General features: G+C 46.0%; 1 protein-coding gene across 1 annotated transcript in view; it reads left to right on the top strand.

Annotated features, from left to right (window-relative positions):
• The window catches only part of LOC143278125 (uncharacterized), a 73,963-nt gene extending 49,951 nt beyond the window's left edge, over positions 1–24,012 (top strand). The window contains exons 3-7 of the mRNA XM_076583156.1: positions 631–781; positions 4,953–5,095; positions 22,166–22,301; positions 22,999–23,149; positions 23,702–24,012. Coding sequence (XP_076439271.1) covers positions 631–781; positions 4,953–5,095; positions 22,166–22,301; positions 22,999–23,149; positions 23,702–23,884 — 764 coding nt within the window. The 3' untranslated portion in view covers positions 23,885–24,012. The remainder of the gene's footprint in view (positions 1–630; positions 782–4,952; positions 5,096–22,165; positions 22,302–22,998; positions 23,150–23,701) is intronic.
• Positions 24,013–25,864: the final 1,852 nt, after the last annotated feature.

Genomic DNA, 25,864 nt, shown 5'->3' with positions numbered 1-25,864 from the left:
GAGGGGAGGGAAGGAAGTGGAGGGAAGGAGGGGAAGGGATCTGGGGGGAAGTTGACAGTGGGTGGGTGCTTCCGTGTTATTGAGATTGAGAAGCAAAGAGAGAGAGGTGGAGAAGAGAAAGACTGGGGAGAACAGAGACAGGCGGAGAAGAGTGAGATAAGAGGGTGGGGGAGGGGGGTAGCAGAGAGAGGAGGGGGAGAGGGGAGGAGGCTACAGCACTTTTTTTTTTTTACCCAATCTTTTGGAAAGATAGACAAGACACACAATGAACTGACACACTGCAGTGTCGTTCTTTCTCACGTCACTCCTCTGATGACGCTACCTCTAGCGATGACGTCAAGTTACTGAGGCCTTTAGGTTTTGTTGTTGTTGTTTTAAAGGAACGTCACATGCTAAAGTCTCTGACGATGTCATTTTCTTCCTGTGATGTCACTGATGTCGTCATCCCCTTTAGAAAGAACGTCACTCTAGACACGCATTTTGTGGTGATGTCATCGATTAGTAGTGACGTCACACAATGCAACGAGGGAGGTGTTTTTGTTTGTTGTTGTTGGTGGTGGTGGTGGTGGCGTGTGTGTGTGTGTGTGTGTGTGTGTGTGTGTGTTTTATGACGACATATTTTATTTGCAGTGATGGAGGTTGGCAGCGCGTGCCCGAGTGACGTCACGATGGCTGCTCATGCGTGTTTCACGGAGTTCAGCCGGGAGTACCAGAACGTCAAGCACAGCCCCAAACTGCTGTGTTGTGGGGTAGACGTGGAGACTCTCAGGGCCTTCTGCAGGTCTGTCCGTCTGTCTGTGGGTCTGCTAGTCTGTGTGTTTGTCTGTACCTATCTCTTGGTTTTTACCTGTCAGTTGGCCTGTCTGTCTGTCTCTCTGTGGTCTGTCTGTACCTCTCTTGCTATCTGTCTGTCTGTAAATATATGTCTTTTGGTTAGTCAGTTTGTCAGCCATGCGTCCACCCAAGTTTGACTGGAAATTCAAACGGAGTCTGGTCATTCAGATGAAACGATAAACCGAGGTCCCGTGTGCAGCACGCACTTGACGCACAGAAAAAGAATCCATGGCAACATTAATGTTGTCCTCTGGCAGAATGCTTTAGAAGGAATCCACTCTGATAGATCTGTCCAGACCTGAGTAGCGAGTTGGGTCAGGCATGTACCCAGCAGATGTGCTGTAATGTACATGTATCTGTCCGATAGTAGTGACGCCTCCCAGAAAAAAACAACAACTGATTTGTCAGGCCATACGCACAGACCAATGGAGTTCACACAAGCCATATAAATCAAGGCACTGTAAAACGTCATTGAGGTGATGTATTCCCAATGGCATATTGTATTACTAAATATAATGTTGTGTAGCTGCACAGACACACGCACACACACACACACACACACACACACACACACACACACACACACACACACACACACACATATTAACTCTCTCCATACGAACGGCGAAAGAGACGACGTGAACAGCGTTTCACCCCAATTACCACCATCAAAATATTGCAAGCGGAAGGCTCTTATACTGAAGAGGTGAATGTTGACAAAGATACCACAATTCTGACGACGGAAGCTAAAGGTTGGGTCATTCACACACCCACTGGACATCCGAGGGGTCTGTGTAGAGGAGAAGAGAGGACTGGCCGTACCGATTGAGTTAACAGAGTCTTGAAATCGCATCTTCACTCTCAATACAAAGTAGCAAGGATAGATTGAAACAACATGGGATGTCTGACATATTTTCGAGATGAGTTGCACACACACTTTAGATATATGAAATAAATAAATAAATAAAGAGATGGTACAACACGTTTTCTCTGGCAGTGGATCTGCTGTTTGTGCCGTTTCTGGAACATTACAGACGTTTCTGTTTTGTTTATTTGTTGTCTTTGTGGTGGTATTTTTTCGTATCTATGTATGTATATTTATGTATATATGTACCTATTTGTGTACCCTTGTGTGTGCTTATATTTTTATACCTTCAACGATAGTTATGTCAACAACGATAAATTTCCAACAATAAAAAAAATAGAGAGAGCGAGAAACACACACACACACACACACACACACACACACACACACACACACACAAAGATGGAAACGATCCTTGCAAATAATTCTCACAATAACTGGGACATACAGAAACCCGGTCTTCCACAGAAAAGGAAACATCCGAATTGAAAACACTTCACACAAGATGTCACTTCCGTTTGTCAGAGTGATCACTTCCTCTTCCTGTCAGTCGGCCGGGCTTCCTTCACACCTTTACATCAACCCGCTTCAGATACAAATTAACTTACATACTTTTTTGTGTTTTTTCCATCTCCTTTGTATGATTTTCCCTGAGGGGTTTCACATTGGCCGGATGGTTAGAGCCGTGGAATCGGGTCTGGTGGGTGTTTGAAGTTCGAATCTTGTGGCAGTGGCTTGTGGATTGAAATGAACATTAAGTGTCGGTATTATTATTATTATTATTATTATTGTTATCACTATCGTTTTTTTTATCATCATCATCTACTACTACTACTACTGCTGCTGCTGCTGCTGCTACTACTACTACTACTATTTTGTTTTTGCTATAACCAATCATCATCATCATCAATATCACCATAGCCATCGTTATCATCGAAATAATTGATATTTAGATAGGTAGTATTAATTCTATTCATTAATTGATTTATTTATTAATCTATTTTCTTATAGTCTATTGATAAGAAAAACACAGAATACAGGTCACAGATCCACCACAAGAAGAAGGCTGTGTGTGCATGCACACGTGAAGGGACCACCCCTCACCCCGCGCAGCATGACGTCCCGAGCAAGTCAACCACCACGTGCCGCACTGTGCAGTCTTTAGAGGCCATAACACCTTACACCCCTATCTGCCCACCCCCTTCTTCCGGCCCCACTTCACCCCCCACCCCCTCCACGCCCTCCCCCCCCCTCTCCCCTCCACTTCCAGCCTCCTCCCGCTCCCACCTCTCCCACCGATACCTGAAGTGGGAGTGTTGTCAAAGCTTTCTTCTCTCTCTCTCTCTCTCTCTCTCTCTCTCTCTCTCTCTCAAAATACTTTATTTAGACTTGGGTTTGGATATGTCTGGTTGCAACACGGCGTTGGTTGTGAGCAAACTTTTTTGTCATTATTTAAGCAAAGAATGAAAGATATATTTATGCAAGTGTGGGACGAGTCGGTAATGTCTAAAGATATATATCATAACTACAGACTGTTTAAAACTGGTTTTCAGTGTGAGCAATATTTTTACTTTGTGGATAAAAAGTGTTTTAGGGACTGATAAAATTAAGGCTTGGTTTGCTCCCAATAAATGGATCATGTTTTAGGAGAACATTCAAATGTAATTCAAATTACGCATGTAAACGTTGTAATGTGGTCGAAGGTGAAAACCATTTTATAAACAATTGTGTCCTTTACAATAACCTGCGGCAAAAACATCTGAACTCTGAAAGTCAATCATATGTTCACTTTCTGAAGAATGGTTCTGTTTACAGTATTCGTAAACTCTGCGTTTATATATTTAAAGCCCTGAAGATACGACAGGAATTCTGTGACAACAATGATGAAAGTTAGAATTAATGTACTATGCACAAGAAGCACTTTTGTTCTTACAGGTTTAAGTTAGTATGTATTTTACATTTTGTTGTCGCTGCGTGATCACCATATTGTGTACTTTTGACCTCTTTCTAGTGGCCGGAGGCCTGGAAATTAAAGTTTTGTTCTTGTTCTTGTTCTCTCTCTCTCTCTCTCTCTCTCTCTCTCTCTCTCTCTCTCTCTCTCTCTCTCTCTCTCTCTCTCTCTCAAACTCCTAATGATTTAGTTTATGGAGAAACAAATCGGTACCCAATGTATTTTGTTGCTGCAGTTAAATGTATTCGTTATTGGTTAAGTTTATTAGAGAAATGGATGAAAACGTAAAGTTTATGATATGCTGTTTGGTTTAGATACTAGAAGGCAACGTAAATTGGGTAACAAAAATACACCATTGTTTATTTGAGTATGGGTTTGGTTTGGTTGGTTAAACCAAGGTGACGGCAGCGTTCAGTCATTATTATTTGTGCTTTTCGCTAACGTTTGATCGATTGTTGATGGCAGAAATGGTCTGATCATATCCAAAATAGTGAAAGATTTGATTCTTATAGGAATTTCAGTGATGTCCCGGACTTGAATCCATACCTGAAGTTAGATATGGATAGACATTTGAAATATATCACGACAAGATTCAGATTAGGTATTTCTAAGTTAGCGTTTCATCATTATCGATACAGAACATGTAATGACAGTGATCTGATTTGTCCATGATGCAAAGATTCGATAGAAAATGAAATGTCTGTTGTTATCCAGCTCGAGGAATATTCGAGAATCATTTATTAAGCCTAAATATTATAGACAACCGAATGTCCTCAACCTCCTGTGAAATTGTTAGAAACCTTGCATTGTATTCATATAAAGCTTTCAAAGTCCGAGAAACTAGTGCGTCATGAGAACACTGATTCTTCTGCAGTATGTTTCGTAGCTAGGCTAGTTTTCATTTGGAAATTTATGTCAAGTTTTCTATATATGTTGTATTCTGGTTTTGTTTTTGTTTTTTGCTTGTTTGTTTTTTGTTGTTGTTGTTTTTGTTTTGTTTTGTTTTTCTTTTTTTCATTGCATTATGTTCACATACCCCTTCATAAGGGGCCTTGGCCTATATGAATAAATCATCTCTCTCTCTCTCTAGCTCTCTCTCTCTCTCTCTCTCTCTCTCTCTCTCTCTCTCTTTTCGTGCCTGGGATAAAGTCATGAGGCTTCACCCATTTTAGTGCTTGAACATTTCAGTAGTGTGGGGGGGAGTGGGGGGCGGGAGGGGCTAATGTGCCACGGTGTTTGTCTGTCTGTCTGTCTGTCTTTCCTGTCTGTCTGTCTTATCTGTTTCTCTGTGTGTGTTGACAGCTCCTACATGAGGGCCGACAGCTGCATTGCGGACCTGAAGGCGCAGTGTGAAGATCCCACGGCAATCCGACAGGCCCTGACCAACCTGCAAGGAGCACGCGCCGCCCTCCGCGCCCTGTGTGCAGATGACACGGTCATAGAACGTGAGTCACTGGGGGGCTCCTGTCTGCCCTCTTTGGTTGGTTGTATGGTTCTTTCGTTGTTTGGTTCGATGGTTATCTATCTGTCTATCTGTTGTGTAATATATGTATGTAATTATGTATATATGCATATTTTGTTTATTTATTTGTGTACGTGCGTACGTTCATGCACACACACACACACACACACACACACACACACACACACACACACACACACACACACACACACACACACACACACACATCTTTCTCTGAATACATACATACATACATACAGTGACATATTTCAGTTTCAGTTTCTCAAGGAGGCATCAGTACGTCTGAACAAATCTATAGACCTATAGACTCTACACCACATCTTGTTGACAGATGCCTGACCAGCAGCACAGCCCAGCACGCTTCCCAGGCCTTCAGTGCATGCTTACATATCTGTGTACCTATCAGACTGGATTTCTGCTACGGAATTTTGCCAGAGGACAACAGACTTATGTTGTCATGGATTATTTTTTCAGCGCGCCAAGTGCGTGCTGCACACGGGACCTCGGTTTGTCGTGCCATCCGAATGACTGAGAGGCACCATAGACAGAAGAGTCAGACTGGAATGATGGATATCAGACACAGTGTTGGGTATAACTTTGAGCTGATAGTTAATCATCGGTTCAGCAGTACCCCCACTACAGCCTGAGTACTGTCTGGAGTGTGTAGCACGAAGAGGGGAGGGGGTGTGGGGAAGGGGAAGGGGGAGGGAGTGCAGAAAAGAGACGAAAACAAGCAAGCAACACACACACACACACACACACACACACACACACACACACACACCATCATCTTGGATTGGATTAGATAATTGCCAAGATGTAAATATCTGTTGCTGGCTGATTTTCAGTAGTCTGGCTATAACACACCATGAACAACAAACACTGGGAGACAGACACACAGACAGACGGACAGAGAAAGAAATTTAGAGTTCGAGAGGACATACAGACACAGTGACAAAGACACCCAGAGAGAGAGAGAGACAGACAGAGTGAGAGAGGGAGAAAGAGAGAGACAGAGACACACAGAGAGAGACAGAGACACAGAAAGAGAGAGGAGGGAGAGAGAGAAACAGACAGTCAGACAGAGAGAGAGAAGGAGAGAGAGGGAGGGAGGCAGAGACAGAGAGAGAAGACAGACAGACAGAGACAGAGAGAGAAGGAGAGAGAGACAAACAGACAGAGACAGAGAGAGAAGAGAGAGAGAAGGAGAGAGAGACAAACAGACAGAGAGAGAAGAGAGAGAGACAGAGAGAGAAGAGAGAGAGAAGGAGAGAGAGACAAACAGACAGAGACAGAGAGAGAAGAGAGAGAGACAGAGAGAGAGAAGGAGAGAAGACACAGAGACAGAGAGAGAAGAGAGAGACAGAGAGAGAGACAGACAGAGACAGAGAGAGAGACAGAGAGAGACAGAGAGAGAAGAGAGAGATTAGTTTTGTTTAAGAGATTGCTGTATGTGATGATAGTTGTTCTTTATGAGACTATCGTTAGTTAGAGATCAGTGTTGTCGATCACATAGTCTGGGTAATCAGTGTTGTGGGGAGAGAGGCAGACAGACACATATAGACAGACTAAGAGAGACAGACATATTGGTGCAAACAGAAAGACAGAAACAGAGATGAGAGTGAGACAGACAGACAGACAGACAGACAGACCGATCACACCTCATCCAAGACCAACCAGGGGTCCCATTTTATGGGTGGGGTCGCAGACTAATTCAGTGCCTGGTCCATCCCTTTACTTTTATTTGGCGATAAGAGCGGGACTTTACTGATATCATTGGACGGTGCTACATACCGGCATAGCTCCCTCACCATTTGAAAGCCCGGGTCAGTTGTTGTGCCACAAGTTTCTTCCAGAGTGCCCTATTTTTTTCTTTCCTTTCTTTTTTCTTTTTCTTTTTTCAGGCAGTCAACAAAGACAGTGATTGGATGAATGTGTCAGTGGGGAAATGAGGGCGTGGATTCTCTATTAGTGTTAATAAGTTTCTTCTCTTGTTTCAATTCTAGATGATCGACTAAGCGCAAAATTTGATATTGTAGGTTGGTGCAATACACTAACCTTGCTCCTTATGATTTTTCATATGTTAATTAATTAATTAATTGATTGATTCATTCATTCATTCATTTATTTACTTATTAGTTTACTCTATTTGTTTATTCATTCATTTCCTCCTTTAACCATGTATATACTCGTTGATTGATTCATTTATTTAACTATTTGTTTTCTGTATCTATTCACCTATCCATTTATGTATCAATATAGGCCATCATTTAACATTTTGCCCATTCAAGTTATTCATTGATGCATCTATGCCTTTCTAATCTATTTTTTCTTCATTTTATTTCTTTCACTCTCTTGTATCTTAATGTCTTCAGTGCCGCCTTTTGATCGTTCTTTCTCTCCATCTTTCTTCCTCTTTCCCCTCTGATCTTCAGTCTTGTGCCTGTTTTGAGTCAGCATTTCATTTCATTCTATGTCAATGTTTTACACAAACCTACGGTAAGCCCTTCTTGCCGTGACCAGTGTGTTGGGGGTATTGTGTACATCAGTCATCTGTTGCTCCCTCCACCCCCACCCTCCTCACAACAGCAGAGGAAGATACACGTCACACCCTACCCTCCTCACAACAGCAGAGGAAGACACACGTCACACCCCCACCCTCCTCACAACAGCAGTGAGGAAGACACACGTCACACTCCCACCCTCCTCAAAACAGCAAAGGAAGAATCACGTCACACCCTACCCTCCTCACAACAGCAAAGGAAGACACACGTCACACCCCCACCTGCTCACAACAGCAGAGGAAGACACACGTCACACCCCCACCCTGCTCACAACAGCAGAGGAAGACACACGCCACCCCCCCTGCTCACAACAGCAGAGGAAGACACACGTCACCCCCCCCCCCCTGCTCACAACAGCAGAGGAAGACACACGTCACCCCCCCCCCCCTGCCCGCAACGGCAGTGAGGAAGACACACGTCACACACGCCCCACCCTCCTCACAACAGCAAAGGAAGACACACGTCACACACACCCCCCCCTGGCCACAACAGCAGTGAGGAAGACACACGTCACACACACACACACCCTCCTCATAACAGCAAAGGAAGACACACGTCACACCCCCACCCTGACCACAACAGCAAAGGAAGACTCACGTCACACCCCCACCCTCCTCACAACAGCAAAGGAAGACACACGTCACACCCCCACCTGCTCACAACAGCAAAGGAAGACACACGTCACACCCCCCACTCTGCTCACAACAGCAAAGGAAGACACACGTCACACCCCCCACTCTGCTCACAACAGCAAAGGAAGACACACGTCACACCCCCCACTCTGCTCACAACAGCAAAGGAAGACACACGTCACACACCCCACTCTGCTCACAACAGCAAAGGAAGACACACGTCACACACCCCACTCTGCTCACAACAGCAAAGGAAGACACACGTCACACACCCCACTCTGCTCACAACAGCAGAGGAAGACACACGTCACACCCCCACCCTGCTCACAACAGCAGTGAGGAAGACACACGTCACACCCCCACCCTGCTCACAACAGCAGATAGAGGAAGACACACGTCACACCCCCACCCTGCTCACAACAGCAAAGGAAGACACGTCACACCCCCACCCTGCTCACAACAGCAGAGGAAGACACACGTCACACCCCCACCCTGCTCACAACAGCAGAGGAAGACACACGTCACACCCCCACCCTGCTCACAACAGCAGAGGAAGACACACGTCACACCCCCACCCTGCTCACAACAGCAGAGGAAGACTCACGTCACACCCCCACCCTGCTCACAACAGCAGAGGAAGACACACGTCACACACCCCACTCTGCTCACAACAGCAAAGGAAGACACACGTCACACCCCCCACTCTGCTCACAACAGCAGAGGAAGACACACGTCACACCCCCCACCCTGTTCACAACAGCAGAGGAAGACACACGTGACGACAAACCAACAGAGAAACACACACCACAGGCTGAACACAGTCATCCCTTCACAACCAAACCCCACTCCACTCTCTCTCTCTCTCTCTCTGTCTTTCGGTGTCTCTCTGTCTCTGTCTCTCTCTCTGTCTCTCTGACTGTCTCTGTCTCTGTCTCTCTCTCTCTCTCTCTCTCTCTCTCTCTCTCTCTGTCTCTTTGTCCCTTCGCGTGCGCATGGACACATGGGCAATATGACTCACAGTCACATGGACACGAACACACACACACACACGCGCGCGCGCGCACATACCTACACACACACACACACACACACACACACACACACACACACATACATACATACATACATACATACATACATACATACATAACACACACACACACACACACACACACACACACACACACACACACACACACACACACAGCGACTGAAACGCCGGGAAGAGAGAGGGTATTCAGTTTTCCACGTGGTGGAGGAAGTTTGCATTGGCAGAAAGCGTGACCATGTTTTACAAGCAGTTCACGCCATCTCTCACCGCTGAAGGAGGTGATGGAGAAGCCATACGCGCGCCGGTGCGAGGATGAAAGTGACGGCGGAGAGGGAGGGGGGGGGATGGGAGAGATTGTGGAGGGCTGGGGGTGTACGATCTGGGGGATGGGGTGGGGGGTGCAGGAATCCTGCAGGCAGGGAAGGGAGGGGGTGCCAGAGGTGTGATGGGGGTGGGGAGGGTTGTCAGATAGGATAAAACAAGACACTCTGTGGGTCTTCATGTTCATGTGCTGCTTTGAAGATTTTGTTGTTGCTGATATTTCGCGTGTAGCTTTGGAAGGTTAGACACTGAAAACAATCCCGTGAAAAATTTGAAAAGCTGAAGGTGCTCTCTCTCTCTCTCTCTCTCTCTCTCTCTCTCTCTCTCTCTCTCTCTCTCCTCCCCCCCTTTCTCTCTTTCCAGTCCCAGTCATACCACAACAAAATGCACAGATTGTTTGCTCAGTGTGTTTTTAGTTCAATACATCTTTCGCTTTGATGGCAGTTCACAAACACACCGCACGAAACCTCTTTCTTTCTTTCTCTTTTTCTTTCTTCCTTTCTTCCTGTTCGTTTTTTTTTCTTTCTTTTCTTTCTTTCTTTCTTTTCTGTCTTCCTATTTTTCTTTCTTTCTTTCTTCCTATTTTTCTTTCTTTCTTTCATTCTTTCTTCCTTTCTTCCTTTTCTGTCTTCCTTTTTTCTTTTCTTTCTTTTTTCTTTTCTTTCGTTCTTTCCTTATTTTCTTCCTTTCTTTCTTCTTTTCTTTCTTTCTTTCTTCCTTTCTTCTTTTCTTTCTTTCTTCCTTTCTTTTCATTTTTTTTCTTTTTCTTTTCCTCTCTTTCTTCCTTTGTTTTCTTTCTGTCTCTCTTTTCTTTCTTCCTTTCTTTATTTTCCTTTTTTTCTCTTTCTTTTCTTTGTATCCTTTTTTCGTTTTCCTTTTCATAATATATTTGTGTCTGTCTCCATCTGTCTGTCTGTATCTCTCTGTCTGTCTCTGTCTCTCTCTCCTCTCCCCCAGAGATACCCATCCACCTCACTCCTCCTTCTCTCTCTCACTCCCTCTCTTTTTCCTCCCCCAGTCCATCTCTCTCTCCTCCCTCAATCTCTCTCCTTCTGTCTGTCTCTCTCTCTCCCTCTGTCTCTTTCTCTTCTTCTGTCTCTCTATCTCTCTATCTAACTATCTATCTATTTATCTATCTATCAATTTCTATCTCTCCCCCTCCCCATCTCTCTCTCTCTCTCTCTCTCTCTCTCTCACACACACACACACACACACACACACACACACACACACACTCTCAGTATATATTCATTCAGTTTGTACTTGTTTTTGTTGTTGTTGTTGTTGTTGCTATGGATAACACAATGTTATATGCAACCTCACTGATCCACCCTTCCCCATTGTATTGTGGCCCAAGGCCGATGTACATTAAACTTTCTGAGTTCTGAGTTCTCTCTCTCTCTCTCTCTGTCTCTTTGTCTCTGTCTCTGTCTCACTCTCTCTGTCTCTGTCTCTCTCTCTCGTTCGCTCGCTCGCTCGCTCAGCTCATGGTTTGTGGTTTGAAATGTGTCCCTCTCTTCTTTACTTGTTCTCTTTCTCTCGGTCTTTCTTTCTTTCTTTCTCTCTTCAAGTCATAGCAGCCATGTAGGAACCTGACTGTTTGGGAACCTGTGCTGTTTACAGATGGCGATCGCTGTGTGTGTGTGTGTTGCCTGGATCATGTTATCCACGTCTTGACGTGGGCCTTACCTCCCTTCATCACCGTGTAAAGACACGTTGTGGGGATTCACATAGTGCCGGCCTGTTCGTGTTGTGATCTGGTTAAGTAATGAAAAAAGATATATGAGCTGCACTGTTCGTTCATCTATCTATCTAACTAGCTTGCTAGCCATCTGTGTGTCTGTCTATCAGTCTATCTATGTATCTATCTGTCTATTTATCTGTCTATGTATCAATATATCTGTCTGTTTGTCTGTCTATCTATATATCTATTGTTCCACATTCCATACCTATGAATCTGTTTGTTTTGTTAGTATTCATTTATCAGTTATTTATCTATTCATTTATTCATTCATCTATTTGTTTATTCATTTGTTTATTTATTTAATTTATTCTCTCATTCACCAAACCATCTGTGTACTCATTTATTTGTTCATTTATTATGTGTTTATAATTATCTATTCTGTGTATGTATGTATGTATGTATGTATGTATCTATCTATCTATCTATCTATCTATCTATCTATCTATCAACCTAATTACCCATCTGTCTATGTACCTAATTATCTATCTATCTAACTATCTGTTGTTGTTTTTCCGAACTGTCTCAGTTACGTGGCCCGTACCCCCTGTGCAGCCTGTGACATATGGAACCCTTTGGTCCACGATGTCTCTCACTTTGGGAGAAATGGTGTCTCTCACCCTGGGAGAAATCGTGTCTCTCACTTTGGGAGAAATCGTGTCTCTCACTCTGGGAGAAATCGTGTCTCTCACTTTGGGAGAAATCGTGTCTCTCACCCTGGGAGAAATCGTGTCTCTCACTTTGAGAGAAATCGTGTCTCTCACCCTGGGAGAAATCGTGTCTCTCACTTTGGGAGAAATCGTGTCTCTCACCCTGGGAGAAATCGTGTCTCTCACTTTGGGAGAAATCGTGTCTCTCACCTTGGGAGAAATCGTGTCTCTCACCCTTGAGAGAAATCGTGTCTCTCACTTTGAGAGAAATCGTGTCTGTCACCTTGAGAGAAATCGTGTCTCTCACTTTGGGAGAAATCGTGTCTCTCACCCTGGGAGAAATCGTGTCTCTCACTTTGGGAGAAATCGTGTCTCTCACCTTGGGAGAAATCGTGTCTCTCACTTTGGGAGAAATCGTGTCTCTCACTCTGGGAGAAATCGTGTCTCTCACTTTGGGAGAAATCGTGTCTCTCACTTTGGGAGAAATCGTGTCTCTCACCCTGGGAGAAATCGTGTCTCTCACTTTGGGAGAAATCGTGTCTCTCACTTTGGGAGAAATCGTGTCTCTCACCCTGGGAGAAATCGTGTCTCTCACTTTGAGAGAAATCGTGTCTCTCACTTTGGGAGAAATCGTGTCTCTCACCCTGGGAGAAATCGTGTCTCTCACTCTGGGAGAAATCGTGTCTCTCACCCTGGGAGAAATCGTGTCTCTCACTTTGAGAGAAATCGTGTCTCTCACCCTGGGAGAAATCGTGTCTCTCACTTTGGGAGAAATCGTGTCTCTCACTTTGGGAGAAATCATGTCTCTCACTTTGGGAGAAATCGTGCCTCTCACTTTGGGAGAAATCGTGTCTGTCACTTAGAGAAATCGTGTCTCTCACCCTGGGAGAAATCGTGTCTCTCGTGTCTCTCACTCTGGGAGAAATCGTGTCTCTCACTCTGGGAGAAATCGTGTCTCTCACTTTGGGAGAAATCGTGTCTCTCACTTTGGGAGAAATCGTGTCTCTCACTTTGGGAGAAATCGTGTCTCTCACTTTGGGAGAAATCGTGTCACTTTGGGAGAAATCGTGTCTCACTTTGAGAGAAATCGTGTCTCTCACTTTGGGAGAAATCGTGTCTCTCACTTTGGGAGAAATCGTGTCTCTCACCCTGGGAAAAATCGTGTCTCTCACTCTGGGAGAAATCGTGGGATTGCGAGAAATCGTGGTCGTTCCCCTCCCACATTTTCTGTCAATTGCGAGAAATCGTGAAGTCCCCTTTATTGTTATCAAAAATGTTTCCTTTGTCATCGGGGTTGGTTTCTTGTCTTTCCCCAGTGCAAATCTGAGAGAAAAATGCGAGAGATAAAAAGAAACGAGAAATGGGGGAAACGATAACGACGATCATGATAATGACAGGGGCGATAGCGAAGACATGAACATTAGATGGTGAAGGTGATGGCACAGTATTGGTTTAAAAAAGTATTCTATACGCTTGCGAATCCTGGACCCTCACTGCAGAACTCCAGAGAAGAATCCAGACCCTGGAAATGAGATGCTTCCGCAAGATCCTGAACGTTACATACAAAGACCACATCACAAATGAGGAAGTGAAAAGAAGAGTCCAAAACGCCATTGGCCCATTCAAAGACCTGCTAACCACAGTGAAGGAACGCAAGCTCCGCTGGTATGGACACGTCACACGATCAGACGGCCTAGCCAAGACCATCCTGCAGGGTACCGTACAAGGAAGGAGGAAGAGAGGCAGACAGAGAAAGCGGTGGGAGGACAACATCAAAGAGTGGACGGGCCTGCCATTTGCCACAACTCAAAGGGCCGCTGAGGACCGAGGCAGGTGGCGCGAGCTGACCAGGCAGTCATCCATGGTGCCCCAACGACCCACCCACGGGTCAAGGGATAGATGATGAGATGATGAGAATGTATGTGTATGTCAGTGAGCGAGTGAATGTGTGTGTGTGTGTGTGTGTGTGTGTGTGTGTGTGTGTGTGTGTGTGTGTTTACTTGGCTAGTTGATTTGGTATTCTTTCACTCTGTTTTAAAATTTTTTCATGTTCTAAGTGTCTTATATGAAACTTAGAATCTTTTTGCCGTGCAGTCTTGCATGCGAAAGGATGCTGACACAAACACATGGACAAATGAACAAGCATGAAATGAAGAACATTCTAAATAAATGTGACAGAAACTTTGCATCACAACAAACATCAAAATTATTTGGTCCAGTTTTCACGCGCCCTTCGTGAGGGTAAAAGCATTGTGAAACACCTTTTTTGCTGTCACATTTCTGTGTAAAGTTGAATCACTTTGATGTTATTCCCAACATCCAGGAAAGATTTGTTTCAAGTCATATTGTATTATATTATATTACATTGTATTGTATTATGTTATATTGAATCATATGTCTGTTTGAGTTATGCACAGTGCCTGAATTTCGTTGTTTGCTATTGATTCCAATGTTGAATTTGAGTTCGATGCGTTGCAGTAATCCATCTTACGTGAAATTTAATAATTAGTTGTTCTTCAGTGTCATTACTGTTGATGTCTTCGCTAACGCCATTGTCATTATCATGATCATCGTAGTCGTCGCCCTCCTCTCTCTCTCTCTCTCTCTCTCTCTCTCTCTCTCTCTCTCTCTCTCTCTCTCTCTCTCATTTTTCTCTCAGATTTACATTTGGAAAAGACAAGAAACCAACTCCGACGATAAAAGAAATATTTCCAATAAAAAATAAGGGGGACTTCCCACGATTTCTCACACATTGTACACGATTTCTCGCAATTGAGAGAAAACGTGGGAGGGGAACGGCCACGATTTCTCGCAATCCCATTATTTCTCTCAAAGTGAGCTGACAAACCCTCCATGACATGGGTGGCTTCACTGACAGCACACTGCTGGGACTTCTTCATGTGGTGAGGTGGGAACTGGCCCCGTGGTAAACCTTGGTCCCCAGCTGATCACACGTGGTTCCATTACGCTCCAGCACATTCTTCCCACTTTGATTATGTTTTATACAGAGCACCTTTTTAAAGAATTTTGTTGTTGTTTTGGGTTGTTGTTGTTTTGTGTGTGTGTGTGGGGTGGGGGGAGGGGGGGTTGTTTGTTTGTTGTTGTTTTTTTGTTGCTTTTTTTTGGGGGGGTGGGGGGGGGGTGGGGTGGGGGGGGGGGGTTCTAATGATTCCTTTGTTGAGTAAAGTGCATAGCACAAGTGAGTCTTGAAGGCCATGGCTGTCTGGTTTGGTTTTTGTTTTACCTCAGTTTGTTTTCATTCCTTTCTTTCTTACTTTCTTTGATAACAGTAATAATGTACATTTATGTAGCACCCTTTCTCTCTGAGAGCTCAGGGCGCTTTACATGAGAAAAAAAACAACATGAATCATTCATGACCACTCTTTCTCAAACCCCCTCCCTCCCCCGCCCACTACTCTCCCTCTCATTCGTCATGCATCCAAAGTCAGCTGACATGGATGGTGCTGGAGAAGAAGGAAGCTGAGAGTGCGTACAGGTGTTTTTTTTTGTTTTGTTTTTTAATGATGAGTTTTTAGTGAAGAGCGAAAGGCAGTCAGAATCAGATGCGTAGATATGACGAAGAAGGTTGTTCCAGATATGAGGAGCAGCAAAGAAGATAGAACGTTCACCATAGGTTCCTTGATTGACACGGGGAAGTTTCAGAATGTAACAGTCAGGGGAAGAGCGCAGAGTTCTTTCTTTTCTTTTTTCTTTCTTTCCTTTCGCTCTTCGTTCTGTCTTCTGACCCCCACCCCCATTATCATGCATGGTGCTACGCTGAATATGTTTGGGTTTCCGAAATCTGTTTTACCGGAGTATGTGCAGCATTTTCAGGACACAGGACTGAACAGTGTGGTGCAGTGCTTCACAGTGCCTGTCGTCATGTCTTGATCTCATGATCTCCGTGTGGAGACACCCGAAAGGCGTAGGAGATTCGGGGAGTACAAGTGGTGTGCTGTACGTGACCTGGAAATGAAGAAAAGTCTCCACCCTCTCTTTTTTTCTGTTCATTTTTGTTTTCTGCATTTATTTGCGTATTTATTTCTATATTTCTTTTCTTCTTCTTGCTTTTATATCTTGTCTTATCTTATCTTGTCTCGTCTCGTCTTGTCTTGTCTTGTCTTGTCTTGTCTTGCCGACACTGAGGACTTTGAGGCGAAGTCATCACAGGCTAAGTGAAGGGAAAATCGAATTTGAGATCACCACAAGGTCAGGAAAGGTCACAGACCAAGGAGTGTTTCTCTTCTATTTTATGACTTCCCTTTAAGTGATGGAGACCCAGGTGCTGACACACAACCAGCAGACCTGGAGGAATCTGGTGAACAGTTCTTCTGTGCGGGGATCCTGTGACTCTTGACAGAGTCAGGGAAGAAGAAGAAAAAGATGATGATGATGATTTTGAGAAGAAGAAGAAGAAGATGATGATGATGATTTTGAGAAGAAGAAGAAGAAGAAGATGATGATGATGGTGATTTTGAGAAGAAGAAGAAGATGATGATGATTTTGAGAAGATGATGATGGTGATGATGATGAAAATGATTATGATGATGATGATGATGATGATGATGATGATGATGAAGAAATGGTGGATGAGGGTGAATAGCATACCGATGTCGCTACGATAATCGGTTCAATTTTGGATTCACGTGATGAGGCTTCACTCCTTGATTTGATAACATTTGATAACATACCCCGGCGTCAACCAGACCTGACGATTACAGACACTTGCAGTGTTTGTCAAGGGCATCGAGCAAAACATTATCAAAGATGCATCCGTGAAGTCAGTGGATGACCCTCGACTGTGTGTGGTGGCACTCTTCCCATGTGAACCATGCTACGCTGCACTGTGTGTGGTGGCACTCTTCCCATGTGAACCATGCTACGCTGCACTGTGCACTGTGTGTGGTGGCACTCTTCCCATGTGAACCATGCTACGCTGCACTGCGCACTGTGTGTGGTGGCACTCTGTCCATGTGAACCATGCTACGCTGCACTGTGTGTGGTGGCACTCTGTCCATGTGAACCATGGTACGCTGCACTGTGCACTGTGTGTGGTGGCACTCTGTCCATGTGAACCATGCTACGCTGCACTGTGCACTGTGTGTGGTGACACTCTTCCCATGTGAACCGTGGTACGCTGCACTGTGCACTGTGTGTGGTGGCACTCTGTCCATGTGAACCATGGTACGCTGCACTGTGCACTGTGTGTGGTGGCACTCTTCCCATGTGAACCATGGTACGCTGCACTGTGCACTGTGTGTGGTGGCACTCTTCTCATGTGAACCATGCTACGCTGCACTGTGCACTGTGTGTGGTGGCACTCTTCCCATGTGAACCATGGTACGCTGCACTGTGCACTGTGTGTGGTGGCACTCTGTCCATGTGAACCATGGTACGCTGCACTGTGCACTGTGTGTGGTGGCACTCTTCCCATGTGAACCATGCTACGCTGCACTGTGCACTGTGTGTGGTGGCACTCTTCCCATGTGAACCATGGTACGCTGCACTGTGCACTGTGTGTGGTGGCACTCTGTCCATGTGAACCATGGTACGCTGCACTGTGCACTGTGTGTGGTGGCACTCTTCCCATGTGAACCATGGTACGCTGCACTGTGCACTGTGTGTGGTGACACTCTTCCCATGTGAACCATGGTACGCTGCACTGTGCACTGTGTGTGGTGGCACTCTGTCCATGTGAACCATGCTACGCTGCACTGTGCACTGTGTGTGGTGACACTCTTCCCATGTGAACCATGGTACGCTGCACTGTGCACTGTGTGTGGTGGCACTCTGTCCATGTGAACCATGGTACGCTGGACTGTGTGTGGTGGCACTCTTCCCATGTGAACCATGGTACGCTGCACTGTGCACTTTGTGTGGTGGCACTCTGTCAATGTGAACCATGGTACGCTGGACTGTGTGCGGTGGCACTCTTCCCATGTGAACCATGGTACGCTGCACTGTGTGTGGTGGCACTCTGTCCATGTGAACCATGGTACGCTGGACTGTGTGTGGTGGCACTCTTCCCATGTGAACCATGGTACGCTGCACTGTGCACTGTGTGTGGTGGCACTCTGTCCATGTGAACCATGGTACGCTGCACTGTGCACTGTGTGTGGTGGCACTCTGTCCATGTGAACCATGCTACGCTGCACTGTGCACTGTGTGTGGTGGCACTCTTCCCATGTGAACCATGGTACGCTGCACTGTGCACTGTGTGTGGTGGCACTCTGTCCATGTGAACCATGGTACGCTGCACTGTGTGTGGTGGCACTCTGTCCATGTGAACCATGGTACGCTGGACTGTGTGTGGTGGCACTCTTCCCATGTGAACCATGGTACGCTGCACTGTGCACTGTGTGTGGTGGCACTCTTCCCATGTGAACCATGCTACGCTGCACTGTGCACTGTGTGTGGTGGCACTCTGTCCATGTGAACCATGGTACGCTGCACTGTGCACTGTGTGTGGTGGCACTCTTCCCATGTGAACCATGCTACGCTGCACTGTGTGTGGTGGCACTCTTCCCATGTGAACCATGGTACGCTGCACTGTGCACTGTGTGTGGTGGCACTCTGTCCATGTGAACCATGCTACGCTGCACTGTGCACTGTGTGTGGTGGCACTCTGTCCATGTGAACCATGGTACGCTGCACTGTGCACTGTGTGTGGTGGCACTCTTCCCATGTGAACCATGCTACGCTGCACTGTGCACTGTGTGTGGTGGCACTCTTTCCATGTGAACCATGGTACGCTGCACTGTGCACTGTGTGTGGTGGCACTCTTCCCATGTGAACCATGGTACGCTGCACTGTGCACTGTGTGTGGTGACACTCTGTCCATGTGAACCATGGTACGCTGCACTGTGCACTGTGTGTGGTGGCACTCTTCCCATGTGAACCATGCTACGCTGCACTGTGCACTGTGTGTGGTGGCACTCTGTCCATGTGAACCATGCTACGCTGCACTGTGCACTGTGTGTGGTGGCACTCTGTCCATGTGAACCATGCTACGCTGCACTGTGCACTGTGTGTGGTGGCACTCTGTCCATGTGAACCATGGTACGCTGCACTGTGCACTGTGTGTGGTGGCACTCTGTCCATGTGAACCATGCTACGCTGCACTGTGCACTGTGTGTGGTGGCACTCTGTCCATGTGAACCATGGTACGCTGCACTGTGCACTGTGTGTGGTGGCACTCTTCCCATGTGAACCATGGTACGCTGCACTGTGCACTGTGTGTGGTGGCACTCTGTCCATGTGAACCATGGTACGCTGCACTGTGTGTGGTGGCACTCTGTCCATGTGAACCATGGTACGCTGCACTGTGGACCGAACCCAGTCAGGGGTCTGAATGCAGTGTGTGTGTGTGTGTGTGTGTGTGTGTGTGTGTGTGTGTGTGTGCGCGTGTGAGTGAGTGAGTGTGTGCGTGCGTGTGTGTGTGAGTGTGTGTGTGTTCTTTCTCTCTTTTCTTTCTTTACATCCTCAGTTTAACATCTTTTCACAAGAAATGAAGTGAGAGGGTAGGGGGGAAATAACGGAATGAATGTGGACAGAACTCTGTGTGTGTGTGTGTGTGTGTGTGTGTCGGCTGGGGGCGGAGGGGGGCCATGGGAGTGTTTCCGGGCGTACCTGAAGGCGTGTATGTGTGTTCTTGCATACATGCGTCATTATGTACGTGTTGCACGTGTGTACATGCGTGTTTGCATGCATGTGTGTGTGTGTGTGTGTGTGTGTGTGTGTGTGCGTGCTTGCAGGTGTGTGTGTGGCTGTGAAAGGACAGGAGGCGTATCATAACCACAGCAGGTTCAGTATTCAGTATATATAAAAAAAAAAATTTAAAAAAAACCGCCTTAAGGTAATCGTAGCGAGGCGAGGTGTCTTTGGGAAGGACTGGGAATGGGGGATGAAGATTGTCGCTATGTTGGCATGTCGGTTCAGTGAGTGTGACTCTCACACCCAGACCTGCTCGCACCTCATTACACGCCTGCTCTCACGCACTCTACGGTGCACTGGTTGAGAATTACCCCCACCATCAGTTCGTATCCCCGGAGAATGTTTTGTTGTAATCAACGCTTTCTTGGATTGAACCATTACTGCCTCCTTTTTTTTCTGGCGGGGGATGGGGGATGGGGGGCAGAAGGGGGTGGTGTGTGTGTTGTGTGTGTATGTATGCGTGCCTATGTGCTTTGTGTGTGTATGTGTGAGAGCGCGCGCGTGTGTGTGTGTGTGTGTGTGTGCAAGTGTGTGTGCGTGTGTGCAAGTGTGAGTGTTTTTAGCTTCCTTTTTTTCAACCTTTTTTTTTCCTATTTTATATTCGTGTGTGTGTGTGTGTGTGTGTGTGTGTGTGTGTGTGTGTGTTTTCCATTGGAAAGTGGGTCACTTTAGCGCAGTACTATCAGTTTGTTCTTTCCCTTTGTCTGCATGTGTATCTGTTAGAAAGGAGTTGAGGTGATGTGTGCCCGGCTGGTCCGGTCTGAAAGGTGACAGACACATCACGGCACAAAGCAATTCAGTGGAACATCAAACTCCACTGTGACGAACACACACCTTGATATTGGACTCCTGTGACATTTTGCACCCACAGACGAATAGGTGTATGGTCGTTCAGTAATCTGTTTAACGAGCTGTTGGCAAAAGCCCTTAAGGTCAGTTAACCTTGATACTACAGTTTTGAACAGTTCGCACTGGAAGGCTTTTGCTAATAGGTGGTTCGACTGTTCGAGCAATGCGTATTCATCCACGGGTGTAGAAATCAGCCAGGGTCCAGTATTAAAGGGCATCTAAACCTTGCTTATCCCTTGTTCTCAGTATACTTAAGTTGGAAGTTCAGAGCGTTGGATTTGGGGGTGGGGTGGGGTGGGGGCATGTATCATTTCCTAGTCATCTCCCTTACAGTGGGCACGGGAGAGCAACCTCCTTAGAAATGTTGCTGTTTTGGTGCTTTCCCTTTGCAGTCAACCGCGAGACGGCTTTGAAACAAAATGATGATGAGAAATATATCTGAAAAAAAATGACAATGACAAAGAGATATCTAGAGATACCAGCGTCAGTCATGCGCAGACTGCTCACACACACACACACACACACACACACACACACACACACACACACACACACACACACACACACACACACACACACACACACACACACACACACACACACACACACACACACACACACACACAGAAAGACAGACTGCTCACACACACACACACACACACACACACACACACACAGAGAAAGACAGACTCACACACACACACGCGCGCGCGCACACACACACACACACGCGCAGATTGGCTCTGAAACTGGAAGCTTTCCATGTGAGGTGAGACTTAACGATTCACGCGTTGCACAAATACCTGAACGAAGAAGGCAGTGTCTGTGTCTGCAGTGTGTCTGTCAGTGTCTGTGTCTGCAGTGTGTCTGTCAGTGTCTGTGTCTGCAGTGTGTCTGTCAGTGTCTGTGTGTCGGTACACAACTTTCACTGATTACTGCAACAACTAAAGGTCGCCACAATTAAAGTGATGACGCTAACACGCATTAGAACGATGTCGTAAGAAACTGAAGTTTTAAACACACACACACACATACACACACACACCACACACACACACACACACACACACACACACACACACACACACACACAATGATGACGGTAACATTTCTTTTTTTCTTCTTCTTTTTTTAATCTTTGGGTTTACAATTTTAAACATAGCGTCACAAGAGGTCTTTTCATTAATAGTTTATCATCATAATATCATACATTCATGTTGATGTAATGTACAAAGATGTTTGTTTTCTTTTGCAACTGGACGCTTACGTACATAAACTAAATCAAGACATACATGAAGTCACACAAACTTACGATGACATAGATACATACACATACACACATGCAATCTCTTGTTACACGTCTGCACATGGGAACAAGATGATTAGCACACGGAATGAAAGAGAGAAAAAAAAGTGGGGGTATTTTACATTTTTTCACGAGGAGTGACTGACGTTTTAAACACAGAGAAAATGATGACGTCAACCTTCATTTTCTTCTTTCTGTACCGCAGGGTATGCGCGCCACCAGTCGTGTATCACACAAGCAGGACCGACAACCCTGCAGTGTATCCGGCGACATTTGAACACATCGGACAACGTCAGACTGCTGGCCAGTATACAGACGCTGGAGGCTATGGAATTCTGCAGGTATGGTTGTCAGCATGTTCGGATGTTAGTCTGTGTGTGTGCGTGTGCGTGTGTGTGTGTGTGTGTGTGTGTGTGTGTGTGTGTGTGTGATGATGATGATGATTGTGATGATGCCGATGATGTTGATGGCGATGGTGGTGAAGACGGTGAGGGTGATGGTTATAGGGTTGGTGATGATGATGATGATGATGGTGATAGTAGTAGTAGTAGTAGTATGATTATTGTTGTTATTAATGTTGTTGTTGTTACTGTTGTAATCATCATCATCATCATCATCATCAGCTATGTTCTTAATAGTTGTTGCCATCGTGGTAGTAGTAGTAGAAATAGTAGTAATAGCAGTCGTAGTATCACGATACATACAATCTGACAGTATGATTCCTTTTTTCTTGATGCATTGGTGCATTTAGGGCATTTCCTCCACCTCAGTTCATGTAAACAATTCTTTCCTTTTTTAATGATAATGGTGAAACATTGACCCGAATGGTCAACGCCAAAGGCATGTACAGAAATGTGACTGTATTTGCTACTAGTTTTATTTTCCAAGTCGTTTGTTGTTGTTGTTGTTTCTTCGTTTCTATGGTTGGTTTTTCAGGGGCCGACATTTAATTAAAGTTGTTGACCCCAGACATGGCCCGTGTGTGTCTGGCTGGCTGGGCCACAAGCACCAAGTGATGGAGTGTCGTTGTGTGGGCAGAGCCATGAGGGGCACAATGGAGTGCGTTCAGCGGAACGTAGGGCGGCAGTGCGGACAGCGGGCCTCCCAGCTGGCCGCCATCTTGGTGCTCCCCATGGTGCGCTACAGCACCTCCTGTCACCTCGCCGTCCCCGACCCCCCGCCACGCCCGGTGGGTCCGCACACACACACACACACACACACACACACACACACACCCGCACGCACGTACGCACGCACGCACACACACACACACACACACACACACACACACACACACACACACACACACTAACTCACACACACGCACGCACACACACACTCAAGCATATACATGCACACACGCGCGCGCTCGCACACACACACACACACACACACACACACTCAGACACACACACACACACACACACACACACACACACACACACACACACACAATCTCTGTCAGTCTTTATGTCTGTCTTTGTCTCTCTGTCAATTTTTGTGGAGTAGATTTTGTGTGCCCTTGCACGCGGATGCTTGAGAAAGCTCTGAACACTATTGCTTCGTTTTCTCAGCCATTATCTGAAAATATTGCTTTGTCTTTTCAGCCAATCTCTGAACAATATTGCTTTGTTTTCCCAGCCAATATCTGAAAATATTGCTTTGTCTTTTCAGCCAATCTCTGAACACTATTGCTTTATTTTCCCAGCCAGCACCTGAAAATATTGCTTTGTCTTTTCAGCCAATCTCTGACGAGCCAGTCACACAGCAGACACAGCCGGCCCCTACGTCACACGGCGGAAGTCGTCACGGAAGCCGCCATGTCTATGAGGTCACTTCCGTTTCCGGTTCCTCTCGTCTCCACTCCACGTTGATACTTATCTCCTGGACTTTCGTGATGAGGGTTCTGGTGCCGTCATCATGAATTGTGGACTGTGGTGATGAGGGTTCTAGTGCCGTCACCATGAATTGTGGACTGTGGTGATGAGGGTTCTAGTGCCGTCACCATGAATTGTGGACTGCAGTGGTGAGGGTTCTAGTGCCGTCACCATGAATTGTGGACTGCAGTGGTGAGGGTTCTAGTGCCGTCATCATGAATTGTGGACTGCAGTGATGAGGGTTCTAGTGCCGTCACCATGAATTGTGGACTGCAGTGATGAGGGTTCTAGTGCCGTCACCATGAATTCTGGACTGTGGTGATGAGGGTTCTAGTGCCGTCACCATGAATTGTGGACTGCAGTGGTGAGGGTTCTAGTGCCGTCATCATGAATTGTGGACTGCAGTGATGAGGGTTCTAGTGCCGTCATCATGAATTGTGGACTGCAGTGGTGAGGGTTCTAGTGCCGTCACCATGAATTGTGGACTGGGGTGGTGAGGGTTCTAGTGCCGTCACCATGAATTGTGGACTGGGGTGGTGAGGGTTCTAGTGCCGTCACCATGAATTCTGGACTGGGGTGGTGAGGGTTCTAGTGCCGTCACCATGAATTCTGGACTGGGGTGATGAGGGTTCTAGTGCCGTCACCATGAATTGTGGACTGCAGTGATGAGGGTTCTAGTGCCGTCATCATGAATTGTGGACTGCAGTGATGAGGGTTCTAGTGCCGTCACCATGAATTGTGGACTGTGGTGATAATGCCGTCAACAGTTTCATTTTTAGCGATAATAGCATATTCTTGTATCTTGTGTCCTGTATCTGTATCAACATGCATTGTGGACAGCAGAGATCAGCTTGTTGCACGTTGGCGCTGTTATCGTGGCTTTTGGGAATGTTTCGTGAGGTATCTAGCTGCTGACATGCTTTGTCTGTCTCCTTGGTTGCTGACACCTTGGTGAAATGATATCAATGGAGCAAAAGTGATGCCATCTCAAGAGGAAAAGGCCAAATATTGAATGTTGACTTATATCACTGAAGTGACAGTCTTGACTGACATCCTGACCTGTAAGGTCTGTCATATATTATGAAGTGACAGCCCTTCACTGACATCCTGACCTGTAAGGTCTGTGTTATATCACTGAAGTGACAGTCCTTCACTGACATCCTGACCTGTAAGGTCTGTCATATCACTGAAGTGACAGCCCTTCACTGACATCCTGACCTGTAAGGTCTGTCATATCACTGAAGTGACAGTCCTTCACTGACATCCTGACCTGTCAGGTCTGTCATATCACTGAAGTGACAGTCCTTCACTGACATCCTGACCTGTAAGGTCTGTCATATCACTGAAGTGACAGTCCTTCACTAACATCCTGACCTGTAAGGTCTGTCATATCACTGAAGTGACAGTCCTTCACTGACATCCTGACCTGTAAGGTCTGTGTCATATCACTGAAGTGACAGTCCTTCACTGACATCCTGACCTGTAAGGTCTGTCATATCACTGAAGTGACAGTCCTTCACTGACATCCTGACCTGTAAGGTCTGTCATATCACTGAAGTGACAGTCCTTCACTGACATCCTGACCTGTAAGGTCTGTCATATCACTGAAGTGACAGTCCTTCACTGACATCCTGACCTGTAAGGTCTGTCATATCACTGAAGTGACAGTCCTTCACTGACATCCTGACCTGTAAGGTCTGTCATATCACTGAAGTGACAGTCCTTCACTGACATCCTGACCTGTAAGGTCTGTCATATCACTGAAGTGACAGTCCTTCACTAACATCCTGACCTGTAAGGTCTGTCATATCACTGAAGTGACAGTCCTTCACTGACATCCTGACCTGTAAGGTCTGTGTCATATCACTGAAGTGACAGTCCTTCACTGACATCCTGACCTGTAAGGTCTGTCATATCACTGAAGTGACAGTCCTTCACTAACATCCTGACCTGTAAGGTCTGTCATATCACTGAAGTGACAGTCCTTCACTGACATCCTGACCTGTAAGGTCTGTGTCATATCACTG

Source organism: Babylonia areolata, chromosome 35, assembly GCF_041734735.1.
Source record: "Babylonia areolata isolate BAREFJ2019XMU chromosome 35, ASM4173473v1, whole genome shotgun sequence".
NCBI lineage: Eukaryota > Metazoa > Mollusca > Gastropoda > Neogastropoda > Buccinidae > Babylonia > Babylonia areolata.
This window is presented reverse-complemented; position numbering and strand designations above follow the sequence as displayed.